At 43.3% G+C, this 16563-nt stretch overlaps 1 protein-coding gene across 3 annotated transcripts in view; it reads left to right on the plus strand.

Moving 5' to 3' along the window:
* LOC102460847 (serine/threonine-protein kinase TNNI3K) overlaps nucleotides 1-16563 on the plus strand; it is a 213073-nt gene that overhangs the window by 146381 nt on the left and 50129 nt on the right. For all 3 annotated transcript variants that reach the window (XM_089780463.1, XM_006130399.5, XM_075936240.2), the window contains 2 exons: nucleotides 1679-1811; nucleotides 10705-10814. In XM_089780463.1, the coding sequence (XP_089636589.1) occupies nucleotides 1679-1811; nucleotides 10705-10814 (243 nt within the window). The remainder of the gene's footprint in view (nucleotides 1-1678; nucleotides 1812-10704; nucleotides 10815-16563) is intronic.

Raw genomic sequence — 16563 nt, forward strand, 5'->3', positions numbered from 1 at the left:
TGAAGCAGGAGGCCAAAGAACCCGGCACTGCTTTGGAAGTACTGTGGCATACACAAGGGCAACCAGAGCGTGCAGCGTGTTTTTGCTGTCTGCCGAAGGGGTAAGCAGTACAGAAGAGGCATGAAAGATGCAGATGTAGAGAGGAGCCCCCTTTAAACACAATTCTCAGCTAGCCCCAGAAGCAGCTACAGGAAGTGACTGTTCTCCTGCTTTCTTTCCTGGAGTGCTTCAAATGCGATTCAGGCTTCAATCAGTGTAGCTGCACTATTTTGATATAAATCTGCACTATTTCTATGGTGCCTTGTTGTATGACTGCTCTATTTTGAAATAGTTATTTCAGGAGTTATTATTTCAAAATAATTTCATAGCGTAGACTTAGCCCGATAGACTGAATTTCTGATGGGGACTCCATTATCCAACATGGATTTTCTTTCTGAGTTCTTTTTCACATAAATTACTCACATGGACCCAAAGTTTTAAAAGATAATGCCCAAATGCTGACTGGTGCTTTTGAACATACATTTTATAAAATGTAGCCCAAACCATTTCCTCCTCCTTTTGTATTAAAAAAAATGGTAACAATACATAAATGATACATTGCAGCATCAGAATCCATTACTCTGGAATAGAGTAGACTGCAGTGTTAGAAATAATGTCATCCTATTAAGCAATACAAACCAACCATACAAGAGGGAGACATGATGGCTGTCAATGCAGATTTGGTGGCTGTTTGATCCAGAACGATGTTTCACAAAGAAACATGAACATCTTGGTCATCTAAGAACTATGGATGAAATTCACTCTGGAGTAGAGGACAGGAATAAGGATTTGTCTACACTGCGGAGTTCTTGAACAAATGGTATTCCAAAATAGCTATTCCACATCTATTGAAGCAGCCCATTAATTTGAAATAGATTTTGAAATAATAGGTGTCTTATTCCAACATCCTGGTAACTCTCGTTCCACGAGGGTTAAGGGGAATTTCGGAATAGTGAGTTATTTTGAAATTTGGTGCTGTGTAGACAGCTCCAAACTATGAAATAAGCTGTTTCGAAATAACATCAAAATAAGCTACCCAATTTGTGCAGCACAAATTGCGTAGCTTATTTCAAGGTAAGGGTGCTATGTAGACACACTAAGACTCACCATGCTTCAAGAGCCCAGTGAGTGGCAGGTTGTTTGTATAACAGCTACATAGATGGGTGCCTGCAGAATGAGATGATAGTTCAGGAGAGAAGCCAAAGGATTAATATATGCATAGATCCAATAGTGTTATTACCCTGCACAGTTGTCATTGCCATTATTCCAGCTTTTAAATTGAAGCAGTAGATAAAAGGAATTAGACATGCTAAGCTCTGTACCCTGGTCTCAGACTGGAAATGTGGATTTCTACTCCTGCTCCAGTCTCAACCCTACTCTTTTCTTACTTAAAGCCTGATTATGCTAGCTTTATGCAGGTGAAATGAATTCCATTCTAATGCTGAAGACACAGTATAATGTATGGTGATTTACTGCATGAGTTTTGTATGGAACTGTGACTGTCATTAGAAGATTTATCTGTTAGCTTGTTGTGAATGGAGGAAGGGAGGGAGGGAAAACAGAGGGAAAGATATGTTCCTCTGCAAAGGAACAAAACACTCCATTAACGTATTATTGATAGGGTTTTTTTTATGTGCAGAATCTACGCTGGATGGCCCCTGAGGTATTCACTCAGTGCACTCGATACACTATAAAAGCTGATGTTTTCAGCTATGCTTTGTGTCTCTGGGAACTGTTAACAGGTGAAATTCCATTTGCTCACCTCAAACCAGGTAAGATGTTCACTGAACGAACATGAACACTACTCACATCTTTGAACTGTAATACAGTAGCTGCATTTCATAGCATTAACCTGCATTCTACTAGAATTCATATTGTGCAGTAGTCACCTAAAATTCTTCCTTGTAAAGGTACCAGAAAACATAGGAAATTGAGTGTGCTTCTGGATTTGGGTGCTATTTTGGGGAATGAAAGAATGTGACTCCAGAGACTGTAAAGCCATAGAAGTTTAGAGTGTTTTTTTTTCTTGTAGTTGAAAGTGGAGGGATAGGGTGGTAGTTAGTACAAGAGCAGTGATACCTGCAACATCTATGAGACATGGGGACTTCAAATGACTTTCTTACTAGAGGGAAGAAGACTGGTCTGTGTATGAAATTTTGTTGTAGAAAAAAGTAATTTTCCCTTGTACTGTATTGAATTATTTATCGAATAGAATATAAATATGAACAATTTTATACAATTACCTATCAAATATAACTACAAACAGTGGGATACAATTATCTATCAAATATAACTATAAACAATGTTACACAATTATCTATCTGTCTGTCTATCTTATTTCTCAAGTACCTATTATTGTTGTATCAGGATCTCCTCAATGGTTCAATTAATTTATAAAATAAATAATTCTAATACTAAATTAAAAGTCATAAATGACTTATTGAATTAATTTCATCCCTGCATTGTTAAAACAAATATTTATTACATGTATTATGTTGTATGTAGCATTAAGTAACATGTTAACAAAACCATCACCCTAGATAACTACAAACAGTTATGAACTGGGCTTGTTTAGTTTGGAAAAAAGAAGATTAAGAGGGGACATGATAGCGGTTTTCAAATATCTAAAAGGGTGTCACAAGGAGGAAGGAGAAAATTTGTTCCTCTTGGTTTCTGAGGACAGGACAAGGAGTAATGGGCTTAAAGTGCAGCAGGGGAGGTTTAGATTGGACATTAGGAAAAAATTCCTAACTGTCAGGGTGGTCAAATATTGGAATAAATTGCCAAGGGAGGTGGTGGAATCTCCCTCTCTGGAGATATTTAAGAACAGGTTAGATAGACATCTGTCAGGGATGGTGTAGGTGGAGCTTGGTCCTGCCTTGAGGGCGGGGGACTGGACTCGATGACCTCTTGAGGTCCCTTCCAGTCCTATTATTCTATGATTCTATGATTCTATACTTTGAATGGTCTCGGGGAGGAGCTATTTTGAAATAGCAGCAGTGGAGCTTTGGAAGAAGTGTTATTCCTCATGGAATAAGGTTTTAAAAAAAATGAAATAAGCCACTCGTTATTTCAAAATTATTTCAAAATAACGGGCTACCTGTGTAGATGCTCGCATAGTTATTTTGGAATAATGTGGCAGTGTAGATATACTCATATGGAGTGATAGATTTATTTGTTTCTTGCCTTCATGTTCTTGATGCTCTATAATATTAACCACTTTCAGGTGGCCTTACACATTGTTATTTAACTCTGCTTCCTCTGGATGAAATTCACCACTGCACAGAGCATTCATGAAAAGCTTTCCATACCAGTTAAATTCTGTTTCAGCTCTGAGGGTGAAATTCACTAAAGGGCATAGACCCTGCACAAGTGCAGTGCACCTCTCAAGTCTATAAATGATAGCTGTAGCTATACCACAGAGTTAAGCTGATTTAAGTTACATTGATGGACAGCCATTGCTGTAACTAAATCGCTGTTGCATGTCCACACAATGCTCCTTGTGTCATGTAGGCATTAGGGATACGAACGACTAGTCAACTAGTCGCTTCTCACGCCCTCCCTTATCAGAAAGAGGCAGCAAGGGCGGGAAAGAGAAGGTTGTGCTTCAAAGCAGCGTCATTGCATGGAGCCCTCTGGGCTCCATGCAGCTGCTGCTTTGAAATGCCACATGTGGCCCAGGGCCATCTGAGAGTTCCCAGATGGCCTGGGATGCATGCAGCATTTCAAAGAGCCAGCACCGCATGGAGCCAGGGGTAAGGAGGGGTAACCCAGGCTCCATGTGTTGCTGCTGCTTTGAAACTCTGCGAGGAGCATAGGTCTAGCATGGGACTACTTGAGTCCCATGCTGGCCCTGTGCTCCCCGCAGTGTTTTTGCCTTTGAAGTGGAGCAACAACCCTGGAGCCAATTAATTAGCCAATTAATCAAAATTTTACATCCCGAGTAGTCATGTGCAAGCATCTCTTGCATCAACAGAGAGCAATGCACCATGGGTAGCCATCCTACAGTGCAACTGGATGCAGGCTGTTTTTGAGATTAGTTTCCAGTGCCTCACAGGGACAGACTCAGCATTACATGATGTAGGTTTCTCAATCCCATTGCTCCATGGACAACCTACTAGGTTTCTAGAGACTTTTCAACTGCCCTGAAAACCTATGAGCCAGCAATCCTGCACTGCTCTCCAGTGTTGTGCTGTGTGTTATGAACACAAGGCTATAAAACAGGGTTGGGAAACCTTCGGGCTGGTCCCCTGGCTTGCCTTGATGCAGCCCACCTGCCTGCGGCCTCCCCCTCTCTGCAGTGGGGCAAACCCTGTGTCAAGTCTCTGAGCCTTGATGCCCCCTCCCTCAGGGCTGAAGCATGAGCACTGGCTTCCCATTGTGGGGGGAAGAATCAGGGAGCTGGTGCTCAGGATCCTGCTTTGTCACGCTGCCTGGCAGAGGGAGGAAGCAGCTCTGCATGCTACTGTTTCCCTTCCCCTTGGCTGGGGGACATCAGCGCAGGGACGTGCTCACCTGCAGGCTTCACTCCTGTTCCTCCCTTTGGGCCATTTGTACTATGCTATAAACCTCAAAAAATGAGGAGTACAGGATCTGTCGAAAAAGCTCCCCGCTGTCGGCAGAACCGCGGCTACACAGCACTTTCACTTTCGAAATGGTGCATGATAGACACAGCGCCGGAATGTAAGTATGCAAATGAAGCCCAGGATATTTAAATCCCGGGCTAATTTGCACTTTTGAAGTGCTTTATTTGCATCCCTCTGCCGACAGAGCGATGCAGTCTGGAGGTAGCCAGAGGGTTTCGGCTGCCCTACCGCACAAGGGTGAATTTCAGCTCTAATATCAAGCTTAAGAAGTGGAGAGAGCTAGAGGGAAGCATTCTGAACTGAAATGGAATTCATTGGAGCTGGGGAGAGAAGATTCCTTGCTAAGTGAATTAACTCAGACACTAATGCCTCCTTTTCTTTTTCTTGTGTCTGTTTCTTCTCTAGCAGTCTAGCCACATATAAAAACTCCATAATTCCCTATTGTAAACAGGAATCCTTTGATTCCTATTTAATTAGGCTTTCTTGTCCTGGGCATCAACCATTCATTCGACTTTCCTCCTTAACAGATACATTTATAGTTATACTTATTGATCCTAGAGTCTGGCATTATTTTTGGTATCTGATGGAGAAAGTTTCCCTGTTCCCTTTCCTCTGAGATCTTATTAAATCCAGATTCATTTCTCTTCTGCTCTTTGCACAATTATGCCAGTTTTACAATCCTTTGGAGGTTTTCCCACTGTTCAAAAAAATCAACTTCGCTTATACAGATGGTGTAGCTGTCACTGACATCAATAAGTAGGGGTATTCCAATTCATTAAATGATGTCGAATTTCTAAACTGTATTAGCTATACATTTGAATATAGCGGTCAGACAGCCGACTCATTGCTACTTCAGTTTCTAGGAATATACAAACATTAATCGTCATGCCAGGTTCCTAACCTGAATTTCATTCCTCCATTTTATCTTTCTACCAATTGCACTACTTTGTTTTCTGACCAGTATGCCCTCTGGGACAAAGCTCCACTGCCCCGTAGTCCAAACCTTCATCTCCTGTTGCATGACATTACCATGCCTGCCATTTATCCTATTTCATTTTGAGTTAACTCTTTGTGTGCTGTATCAGATACCAGATGTGTGAAGACACCACAGCTGATATACCAGGCATGTCATCAATACTCCACTGTACTGAAGCTGGAGCACAATACAGCAACAAAATGGTATAGAGAAGTATACCTTCCTGCAGGAGGAAGGACAAAAGAAGGAAACATGAAACCCATGTTTCTGGAAGGTGTCATGATTTAGGCAACACCTAAATCTTACTGCGCTGGAAATTGATCTTCTGGCTTTCGATTTAGCAGTTCTAGTAAGGACCCGCTAAATCAAACACTGAGGGCGCCCCTGGTTGACGCTGGTACTCAATGCTGTAGCTGCATACCTTAAACTGACCTTCCAGGTGTAATATAGACCTGGCCTTAGTCTTTTTCTTACCTGTCTGTAGTCTTTGCGCTGGCACTTTTTATTCCCAAATATCTAGATGAGCTGGTGTCTGCTTCTGTTCTTGCAGCTTCTCAGAGGTCCATTTTTAGTCCCATGTTATTTTGTCTGTATGCTCCTGAGGCAGTGCCCTTTCTATAATCTCTTTTTGATGACTCCCTCCTTACCAACCAAAATATATTTCTCTTTGTGTTTGAACCCCATTTTAAAGTGTGCTTCCACAAGGCCTTTCAGTAGTAAGTGTTGGCCTAATTTTACTCCCATTAAAGTCAATGAGAACTTTAAAATCCCATCCATCCATCATCATTACCCTTAACACATCAACTAATTAATGCTCCCAATTGCTCTGTTGGGAATTTTATTATCCCCAGGTTCAGGGATGCAGAGAAACTTGCCAGACCCCTAGGAAAGGGGAGAGGCATGTGCAGGTGGAAAGGGTGGAGCTGGAGCTAGTAGGACCATCGTGAGCAGTGACAAATAGAAGTTTTGGCTTCAGAGCCTATGCTTGGGTTAGAGGGCCTCAATGAGTGGAGTGTATGATCTGTCCTTATCTGGACAGATGCAAAGGTGAAAAATTGCTCTGTATTGTATATTTAAATAAGAAAACTATGTTTGAACTTGATTGTGTACATTTGATTTAGGGCCATATCTTGTAAATGCCTATTGTAGAAATGGGGCATCATTTATATCTTTGTGTAAATTCCACCCTCGTTGCCGAAGTTCAGATAATGAGTATTTATGTAAAACATAAATCCCTATTTTTCACCAACTATATACTTTTTAAGATGATGAGAGGGACATTTTCTTTTTAACCATTTTTGTATGCTGTTTGTGGAGTCCTGTAGCTTTACTTATATATTCTTAACCTACTCTCTGTCTAATATTGACCTTTGTATAGGCACAGAAGTATAGGAAGCTATTCAGGTCAAGTACAATGGAATAGTTAGATGTTGAAAAAAATATCTAATTATAAAAACTTAGCATTTGTAAAATCTATGCATCACCTTTTGAAAATGGATGTTGTCTTTGCAGTAATAGCACTTCTATATCTCCTAGTGCAGGAGTGAGGAACCTTTTTAGGGTTAGGGGCCCCTGACCCACAGAAAAATCACTCAGGGGCTGCACACAGGTGAGAAGCAAAACAACAGCAAAAACAAAAAAATCCCTCCCTGACATTGCCCCTGACTGAGAAGAAAGACACTCTCCACATTCCCTTCAAGCACCTGAGCCTGGGGGTGGGGAGCATCCTAGTAGTTTTTGTGTGCTCCTGCCCTATGGTGGGGTAGCGTGGCGGGCTGGGGGGGCCTGAGTCTCGGGGGCCAGATATAGGCAAACCGGGGGCTGGTTCCCCACCCCTGCCCTAGTGAATCAAGTATATTATCCAATTCAGTACAGGTTTGCTGTATACAGAAATAGATACCCATTTTTCAGATTGTAGAAACAGTTATATGGTTATTGAATCAAAATCACTACTTATTTTATCAAATGGTGCATCTATTGAATCAAATAGAATCCCCAGTGAAATCATTTCAGTATTAAGTCAAATATAATATTTGTTGAATACCATATCATGTAATTCTAAAATAGCAAAGATGCAGCATGTCCCATGGCCAGTAATGAAAAACTATTGGTTGTCAACCATACCAATTCCCAAAACAGGTGAGACAATACAAAACTGTAATACTTATACTGAGGAATTACCAGAAAATGCACTCTTTGCTACTTTTTAATGAGCACTAAAGTGATGTCTGCTCTAAGAACCTGACAAAAGGAAAAAAAGGGGAGGAGGTGTTGCTGTATGTAGTAATAATATATATACTTTGCCTGAGATTGAGATGGACATGGGAGACAGATTTGTTGTGAGTACCGGGTAAAGTTAAAAGGATAAAAAACAACGGTGATGTCATGCTAGGGATCTATTACAAACTATGTAACCAGGAAGAAGAGGTAGATGAGGCTTTTTCTAAACAACTAACAAAATCATCCAAAGCACAGAACTTAATAGTAATGGGGGACTTTAACTATTCAGACATCTGTTGGGAAAATAACACATCAGGGCACAAATTATCCAGAAAGTTCTCGGAACATATTGGAGACAATTTTTGTTTTATTTCAGAAGGTAGAGGGAGGCTGCTCTAGATCTGATTTTAAGAAATATCTGGTTGAGAATTTGAAAGTGGAAGACAGCTTGGGTAAAAGTGATCGTGAAATGATAGAATTCATGATTCTAAGGAATAGTAGAAGAGAACAGCAAAATAAAGACAATGGATTTCAAGAAGGCAGACTTTAGTAAACTCGGGGAATTGGTAGGCAATGTCCCATGGGAAGTAAGACTAAGAGGAAAAACAATTGAAGCTGCTTTCTCTACTAGTTAATTTCTTCTAAAATACAAAACTGTCTCCAATACATTCTGAGAACATTTTGGATAATCTGTGGCCTACTGTATTTATTTCCCAACAGATGTTTGGTCGTTGAAGTTCCCCATCAAGTCCTTTGCTTTTGATGATTTTGTTAGTTTTTGTTTTTTTTAAAGGGATATCCACCTCTTCTTCCCGATTATGTGGTCTATAGCAGACCCCTATCATCACCCTGGTTTTACATCACCATTTCAGCAAGTCTGTTTTCTATTTCCATCTCTGTCTCAGAACAAATGTGTACATCTTTGATATGTCATAAGATTTTAATAATGTGAACATTGTTCCCTATCAGAAGGCTGACTTTTCAATACAATTTCTCCTTCAGTTTTACAGTAAAAAAAAATTCCTTACGATATCCCATTGTTTATCATTTTTATAAAATGGTTCATGTAACTTATGGGAAGGGGACTATTCCTTATTAAAATCTATGGTATTTCATATAACTTATATAGAAAATTATATTTTCATTGTTAAAAAATTCTATAGAACTCTTCCAAAGGGTCCATCTTCACAATGGTTCATGCAAGTATTTCTGTGACAGTTTTTCTTCCTATTAACACTCTTCCAAACCAAAACATGCTATTATTAATGTCTATGGAAAATAGATAAATGGGGTCAAGTAAGGTCCAAAAAATTGCAGTTTTTATGCTTTTTTGCATCATGCACCTACTTCTGTTTATATACACACACATGGTAGCACTCCAGAAGAGCACTACCCTCCTATGTCCCTGCTAAAATTTTAATTGTCTGAATAGAGTGCCCCCTCCCTTCCACTCTTGGTGGCCCTTCCTACCCCCCTTCTCCAGCCCTCTATGTGGCCCGCCCTATATCCCCATCCTCCTGCAGGGATCAGTCGACCCTGCACCACGTACTGTCCCGTGTGTGTATGTTGTGATATATTGTGTGTGTGTATATATATGAGACACGCACAGAGAGAGAGAGTACAGTACTGTGTGTGTGTGTGCATGTATATATCATACCATGCATAGCCCACTTGAATCAAACTAACTTTTTGGGTGTCCTTCTATTCCTAATACAGAGCACAATCTTCCTGTAATATATTATAGGAAAAGAGGAGACTCTGTATAAATAGATAAGCAGTATGTTATATTTATTTTTCATTAACATCTTTTTTCCCCATCTGCTCCTATTCACTGTCTCTCCTAAGCAGAACATGAACCCAGTAATGTTTGAATCACACTTTCAAATCAGTGTTAGAATGGGACCAAAATTAGGCAAAATGTGCTTGCCCACCCTACTGCATGCAGCTACGATTCACAGACTGTATCTGATATTAACATTCTGAGACTTCATTACAGTGACAAAGATTGCAATGAGAACAGACAATGGCACAAATTAATCTGTTCTTGTGACAAAGACTGTAATGAGAATGGGATATGGTTAAAAAAAATTAAACCATTCTTGTTACAATCTCAAGATTGCAATCTCCTGGTCTCCCTCAGATGCTATATACTCTAGTGATGGATCACTTAATAGTGTCAGTTTAACAAAGAATTTTACTTAGCTCTTGCTATGAGGCTGGCAGACATTTGCTTTGACTTTCCACATCTAAGCTGTTTAAAAAGAATGCAGTGGGATTAATTATGGGTTTTTTTTAAAGTCACTGTATCTATAAACACAGTTAGGGGAACATTATAGCAATTTTTTCTTTGTCCATCATAACTAGCATATATAAAAGGGCACACAGGTTGGGTTTCGTTACATGAATGCTTGGAATTATTTCAAGTCTTCAGCCATACCACAGTGTAGGCTATTTAGGCAGTCAGAATCCGGCACCAATTTCTCTATAAATCAAATGCATCTAATGCCTGTTATTGAAAGTTGCTCAATCTTTCCCTCTTTATTATTATATCATGTGTGAGGTGACAGTCAACTGATGTTTTTTTCAAAGGATGTTGTTTCAGGGTTTGCACCTGGATCAGATCACTTTCAGCCAAGCTAAACACAGGCAGAAATGTGTTTGCATCTATCAGGGCTGTTGGTTGTTTTAACCTAATGCATTAAAAATAGTACTTTGATGGCTTGGAAAACTTCTTTGACCACTCCATTTGCAAGTTTAATACTTAAGCATTTCCATCTGTTCAGATCTGTTTTTCATTCAAATACCAAAGTAAAATGTGTTGGCATGTGAATATTTTTTATGCTTGAACCATAATTAAGCTTTCTTATACTGTTTTATTTATAGCTGCAGCAGCAGCAGATATGGCCTATCATCACATTCGGCCTCCAATAGGGTATTCAATTCCCAAGCCCATATCATCACTGTTAATGAGGGGCTGGAATGTATGTCCTGAGGTAAGTGCTCTTACTTCGTTAACCTTTGAAGTGGTGATTACCAATGTTTGTCATGTGTAAATGGCTATTTTGCCAGAGCCTGAGGAGAGAAGGTGAGCAGGTGGCTATTCTTATATTTCCATTTTTCTAGCTTTAATAGGCTCCTAGTTATTACTGTGACCTGGCAACATAGAACGCACTACAACAGAAAGCCTCTCCTTGTTCTCAGTGAGGTAGCTCACCATATTAATCATGAAGTCCTACAGACAAATCTATATCCCAGCATAAGCCTCTGAGAGAAAACTGATCCAAGCTTGGAACTTATGTCAGTATAACTGCTTCATCACTTGGGCTATGTCTACACTCACCGCTTCTTGCACAAGTATGGCCGTTCTTGCGCAAGAATCTGCAGAGCGTCCACACTGCCCACCCGCTCTTGCGCAAGTAAATTTACAGTACGGCGTGGTAAGAGGGGGCTCCTTGCGCAAGAACTACGCTCTTTTTTAACAGGTGTAAGCTCTCTTGTGCAGGGGCTCTTGCGCAAGAGGGCAGTGTGGACGCTCAGCAGGGATTTCTTGCGCAAGAAATCCCTATGGCTAAAATGGCCATCAGAGCTTTCTTGTGCAAGAGAGCGTCCACACTGCCATGGGCTCTTGTGAGCAAAAGCACAGCTCACACATGGCAGTGTGGACGTTTTCTTGTGCAAGACTTCTTGCACAAGAACACTTGCGCAAGATGTTCTTGCGCAAGAAGCTGCGAATATAGACATAGCCTTGGAGTGTGCTGAGCAACCCTAGTGCCCAGGGCTGTCCTTAGGGCTTATGGGGCCCTACACAGTATTATTAAACTGGTGCCCATGTACCCAATGGCAGCCCAGGAAATGGGGGGGGGGGATAAGATTTTTAGAGATGGGATTTTATAATCTTCAGCAATACACCAATAAAATATTTTTAAAATAAATTTTAAATGAAGGTCCTGTAAACTAACGGAGTCAATTCAGAAACTGATGGTATATACCTGGGATTGGCAAATGCCTGTTAAATGACTTCATTACCACTTGAGTGTCTGTTTCACAGGTTCAGTGTTCTGCCCATAACTCTGGCAAGCCTTTTCACTTTAAATTATCTAGCTCTTCTCTGGAGGAATAGAGACACAGAACAGGGATAGGAAGCAGTGGGTGAGTGGACATTAAGAGCCAGTGGAGCCCCAAATGTTTGGATGCCCTACACAGCTGCGTTCTCTGCCTATGGGTAAGACTGGCCAAGTTAGAGCCCAGTGTACCCAGAGCTGCAAAGAAAGGAGGGCTTCTTCCATCCATGTAAATATTATCTCTTGGGGCGGTAGAGCCCCTATCCTGATGGGAGAAGTTATCCTGTCAGTGTAAGAGCATTTTCCCTAGGCAGCTGCATCACTGTAAGTGTAGACTGGCCCTTGGTGTCATGAATCAGTGCCAACGATGACTGGTGGTCCTTACTCCCTTGGAAAGAAATCTAATTGATATCATAATTAATATAATTTAAATCTTCTGTTTTGATTCCTAAATACAAGCTGTGTCTCTATAACAGTAAACAGCTTTAAATCTGCCAGGTCAGGCTCTGGGACTCTAGCTCGACTTTCCATGCAGCCACAGAGCCTTACTGGCTACAGGGGATCACCTCTGAAGAGCGGTTTGAAAAAACTGGGTTTCAGGAGCTGACCAGGTATGTAAGTGCTAACATGCTACCTGCTGGATATCTGAGTAAAGTATTTCAAAGGTGCCTACAGTCAGAGCATCTCACTATATTAATCCTCCCCATGGGCCTGTTAGGTCAGAATGTGCAATTATCCTCATATTATAGATGGAGAACTGAGGCCCAGAGAGTCACATAACTTGTCCAAAGTCACCCAGGAAGTCTGTGACAGAGCAGATCTGTGAACCCAGATTTTCCAAGTCTTAGGCTTGTGCCCTAATTGCTGAACCATCCTTCCTTCTCAGGGACCACACCCCTGACTAGTGACCTGGAATGTCTTTCTGAGACACCATACACTGAACACTTGCAGACAACTCGTAAAGGAGTCGCTCAACAGTTTTAGAGAGGACTGAAAGAAGGATGCGTTAGCCTCTTGAGCTCCTCTCTGAGTTTGGCTTCTGTGCTGCCCATAGACGGGTTTCTGCCTGAACTTTCAGTGTGGGCATGTATGAATAGAAGGGCGCTGTTTACTCCATCCCCGATCGCAGGTGGTTGGAGAGAGGACTGGGCAAAGTGAGGAGTGGGCTGGACCTTTGTTCTAGACCTTTGTTTTTTTCCCTCCTCCGTGCAATGGAAAAAACAGCTGAGCCCATTTAACAGGTTTGTATTTGCAATGCTGAGATAGGCCATCCACAAACTGCTGTACCCCTGCCCCAGAGCAAGGTGATAGTAAGGAAGGACTTGAGACTCAACAGTGTATCTCTGAGTCACAACGCCTGTTAGGGTAATGTTGCTTATCCACCACCCCTGCGGAGGGCAGTGCCTAAAGCAGGGTGGACAAAGGGGCCTTTGTGGGCTGGATCTGGCCCACGGACACCCTGCCACTCTCCTCCCTTCCCCCCTCCCCCCCCCGGCCAATCAGGGCCTGGGGACAGGAGGAGCGTGTGAAGTCTCTTGCTCCCTGCCCCCACCCTGCAAGAACCACATGCCCCTTGCAGGGTAAGGGCAGGGAGCAAGAGACTTTGTGCACTCCTTCAACCCCCAGGCCCTGACTGGTCTGGGGATGAGGGAGCATGCGAAGTCTCCTTCTGCCCTTGAAGGGGCACAAGGTACTTAGAGTGAAAGCGCCGTGTGCTCCTTGTTGGGCGGGGCAGGAAGCATGTGAGGTCTCCTCCTGCCCTGCAAGGGGTGCATAGCACTTTCATACTAAGTACCACATACCCCTTGCAGGGTGGAGACAGGGAGCGAGACACTATGCGCACTCCTCCCACCCTCAGGCCCTGATTGGCCTGTGGTTGGGGGAAGCTTGTGAAGTCTCCTTCTGTCCTTCCAGGGGCCGAGTGCCTAGAGGAAACTGCCAGCGCTGAACAGCTGGCAGTTCTCTCTAGGTGGGGAAAGTGTGAGAGCAAAGAGTTCACGTGGTCCCCTACCTCCAGGCTAATCAGTGTCTGTGGGAGGGGGAGCATGGAAGTGTCCTGACCCAACCCCTTCCACCAGAGGTCCTGCTCCTTCCAGGGCAGCCCAGGGCCAACTTAAAAATTAGTGAAGTGACCCCACATCTAAAATTATTGCCTACTCCAGCCTAAAGTCACAATCAAGCCTGTAATTTGTTTAATATTTGAACTTCACATATAAAAGCTATTGACAGTAATGATGTGAAGGCAATGTGGGTAGATACCACATGTCTGGCTACTCACTGAGGGTATGTCTACACTACAAAGCTAATTCGAACTAACAGCCATTAGTTCAAATTAACTTTAATAGGCGCTAAACATACAAACCGCTAGTTCGAACTTAATTCGAATTAGCGGAGCATTTAATTCGAACTAGGTGAACCTCATTCTTCGAGGACTAGCGCCTAGTTCGAATTAAGTAGTTTGAATTAAGGACTGTGTAGCCACTTAATTCGAACTAATGGGAGTCTAGCCCTCCCCAGCTTGCCCTGATGGCCACTCTGGGCACAACCAGGGAAACTCTTCTGCCCCCCTCCTATCCCCAGAGTCCTTAAAGGGCCACGGTCTGGCTATGGTGCCCATGCCAGGTGCAAGCCTGCCAGCACCCAGCCAGCAGACCCTGCACCTGGCATGGCATGAGCCAGCCACCTGCTGCCACCCAGCCCTCCACCTCTTCCCAGGACCAGGCTGACGGCTCCCAGGAGCTTGCCCAGGGCTGCAAGAGGTGGGTGCCCGTCTTGTCTAGTGCGGAGACCGTGGACTTCATCCTGGTTTGGAGGGGAGGCCTCCAAGGTCCACAATCTCCGCACTAGGCACAGGAAAGTGGCCATCTAGGGCAGGATAGCTGCCAGCCTGGCCACCAAAGGCCACATGCGAACCCAGGAGCAGGTTTCCATGACAATCAAGTTGGTCCAGTGAGACCCCCGACTCTGAGCTTAGAACATAAGAACGGCCGTACTGGGTCAGACCAAACGTCCATCCAGCCCAGTAGCCTGTCTGCCGACAGCGGCCAACACCAGCTACCCCGGAGGGGATGGACCGAAGACAATGACCAAGCCATTTGTCTCGTGTCATCCATCTCCAGCCTTCCACAAACAAAGGCCAGGGACACCATTCCTACCCCCTGGCTAATAGCACTCCATGGACCCAACTTCCATGACTTTATCTAACTTCTCTTTAAACTCTGTTATAGTTCTAGCCTTCACAGCCTCCTGTGGCAAGGAGTTCCACAGATTGACTATTTGCTTTGTGAAGAAGAATGTTCTTTTATTAGTTTGAAGCCTGCTACCCATTCATTTCATTTGGTGTCCTCTAGTCCTTATATTATGGGAACTAATGAAGAACTTTTCTTTATGCACCCTCTCCACACCACTCATGATTTTATAGACCTCTATCATATCCCCCTTCAGTCTCCTCTTTTCTAAGCTGAAAAGTCCCAGTCTCTTTAGCCTCTCTTCATATGGGACCTGTTCCAAACCCCTGATCATTTTAGTTGCCCTTTTCGGAACCCAAGGCCAAAACATCTGGGGTGAGGAGATCACATCTGTACACAGTACTGAAGATATGGTGTACCATAGTTTGATACTTCCCCTCCTCCTCCTTCCCCTGGCTTCCCCCTTCCAGCTCCCTCCTCCCAGGTTTCCCCCTCCCCTCTCCCACCCTCTCTCTTCCCCTCTCCCACCTCCTTTTCCCAGTCTCCCCAGAGGTTAATCCCCCCCCCCCCGACTCCAGTTTTTTTAAATAAAGAGAGTTTCTATTTTTGAACACACGTGTCCTTTATTTTGTACATCAGGAAGGGGGGCTAGGGAGGGGTAAGTGGAAGGAGGTGAGGGAGGAATGGGCTATGAGCCCCCGATGGGGAGGACTGGGATGGCTCTGCGGGCTCCTCGGGGTGGAAGCTCTCCTGCAGCCCCCCGATTGACCCTCCCAGATGGCAGCCTGCAGCAAGTGTAGCTGGGCTGATGGCCGAGTGCTGTGATGTGCTGAGTGTGGGCGCTCAGGGCACTCCAAGTCAGGACTGCTTTGCTGTCCCTCATCGAGGTAGACAAGCAAGCAGGGAACCATGAGAACTGTCTGGGGTGAGGGTCTCTTTAAGCACAGCCCTCGGCTAGCCTGAGACAGCAGCTCCACACTCTAAGTCCTAACCTGATGCCCTGCCGGCACTGGTTCCAGCCAGCTTTAACTTCGGTTCAGGGTCCACTCAATGTGGACATGCTAGTTCGAATTCGCAAAACGCTAATTCGAACTAGTTTTTAGGTCTAGATGCACTAGTTCAAATTAGCTTAGTTCGAATTAACTAATTCGAATTAAGTTAGTTCGAATTAGTGCTGTAGTGTGGACATACCGTGAGTCTCTGACCAAGTGGGCTGTGCCCACGAAAGCTCATGATACCATCTACATGTTTAGTTAGTCTATAAAATGCTACCAGACCATTTGTTGTTTTTTAAGTTTATCCTGTACAGACTAACTCGGCTACCCCCTGAAGCCACTGAATACTTGTGCATGATGCTAAACACACCTTTCCTTTTGCTCATTGTGCTTATTTTGTGGTTGGGGTTTTCTGCTATCACTTGTTTCTCAATTCCAAATTAATAATATGGTCTGGTTTCTAATGTCGGGAGAAGGAGGGGTGGTTGTTGTTGTTGT

This window comes from Pelodiscus sinensis, chromosome 9, assembly GCF_052426305.1.
Source record: "Pelodiscus sinensis isolate ZL-2025 chromosome 9, ASM5242630v1, whole genome shotgun sequence".
NCBI lineage: Eukaryota > Metazoa > Chordata > Testudines > Trionychidae > Pelodiscus > Pelodiscus sinensis.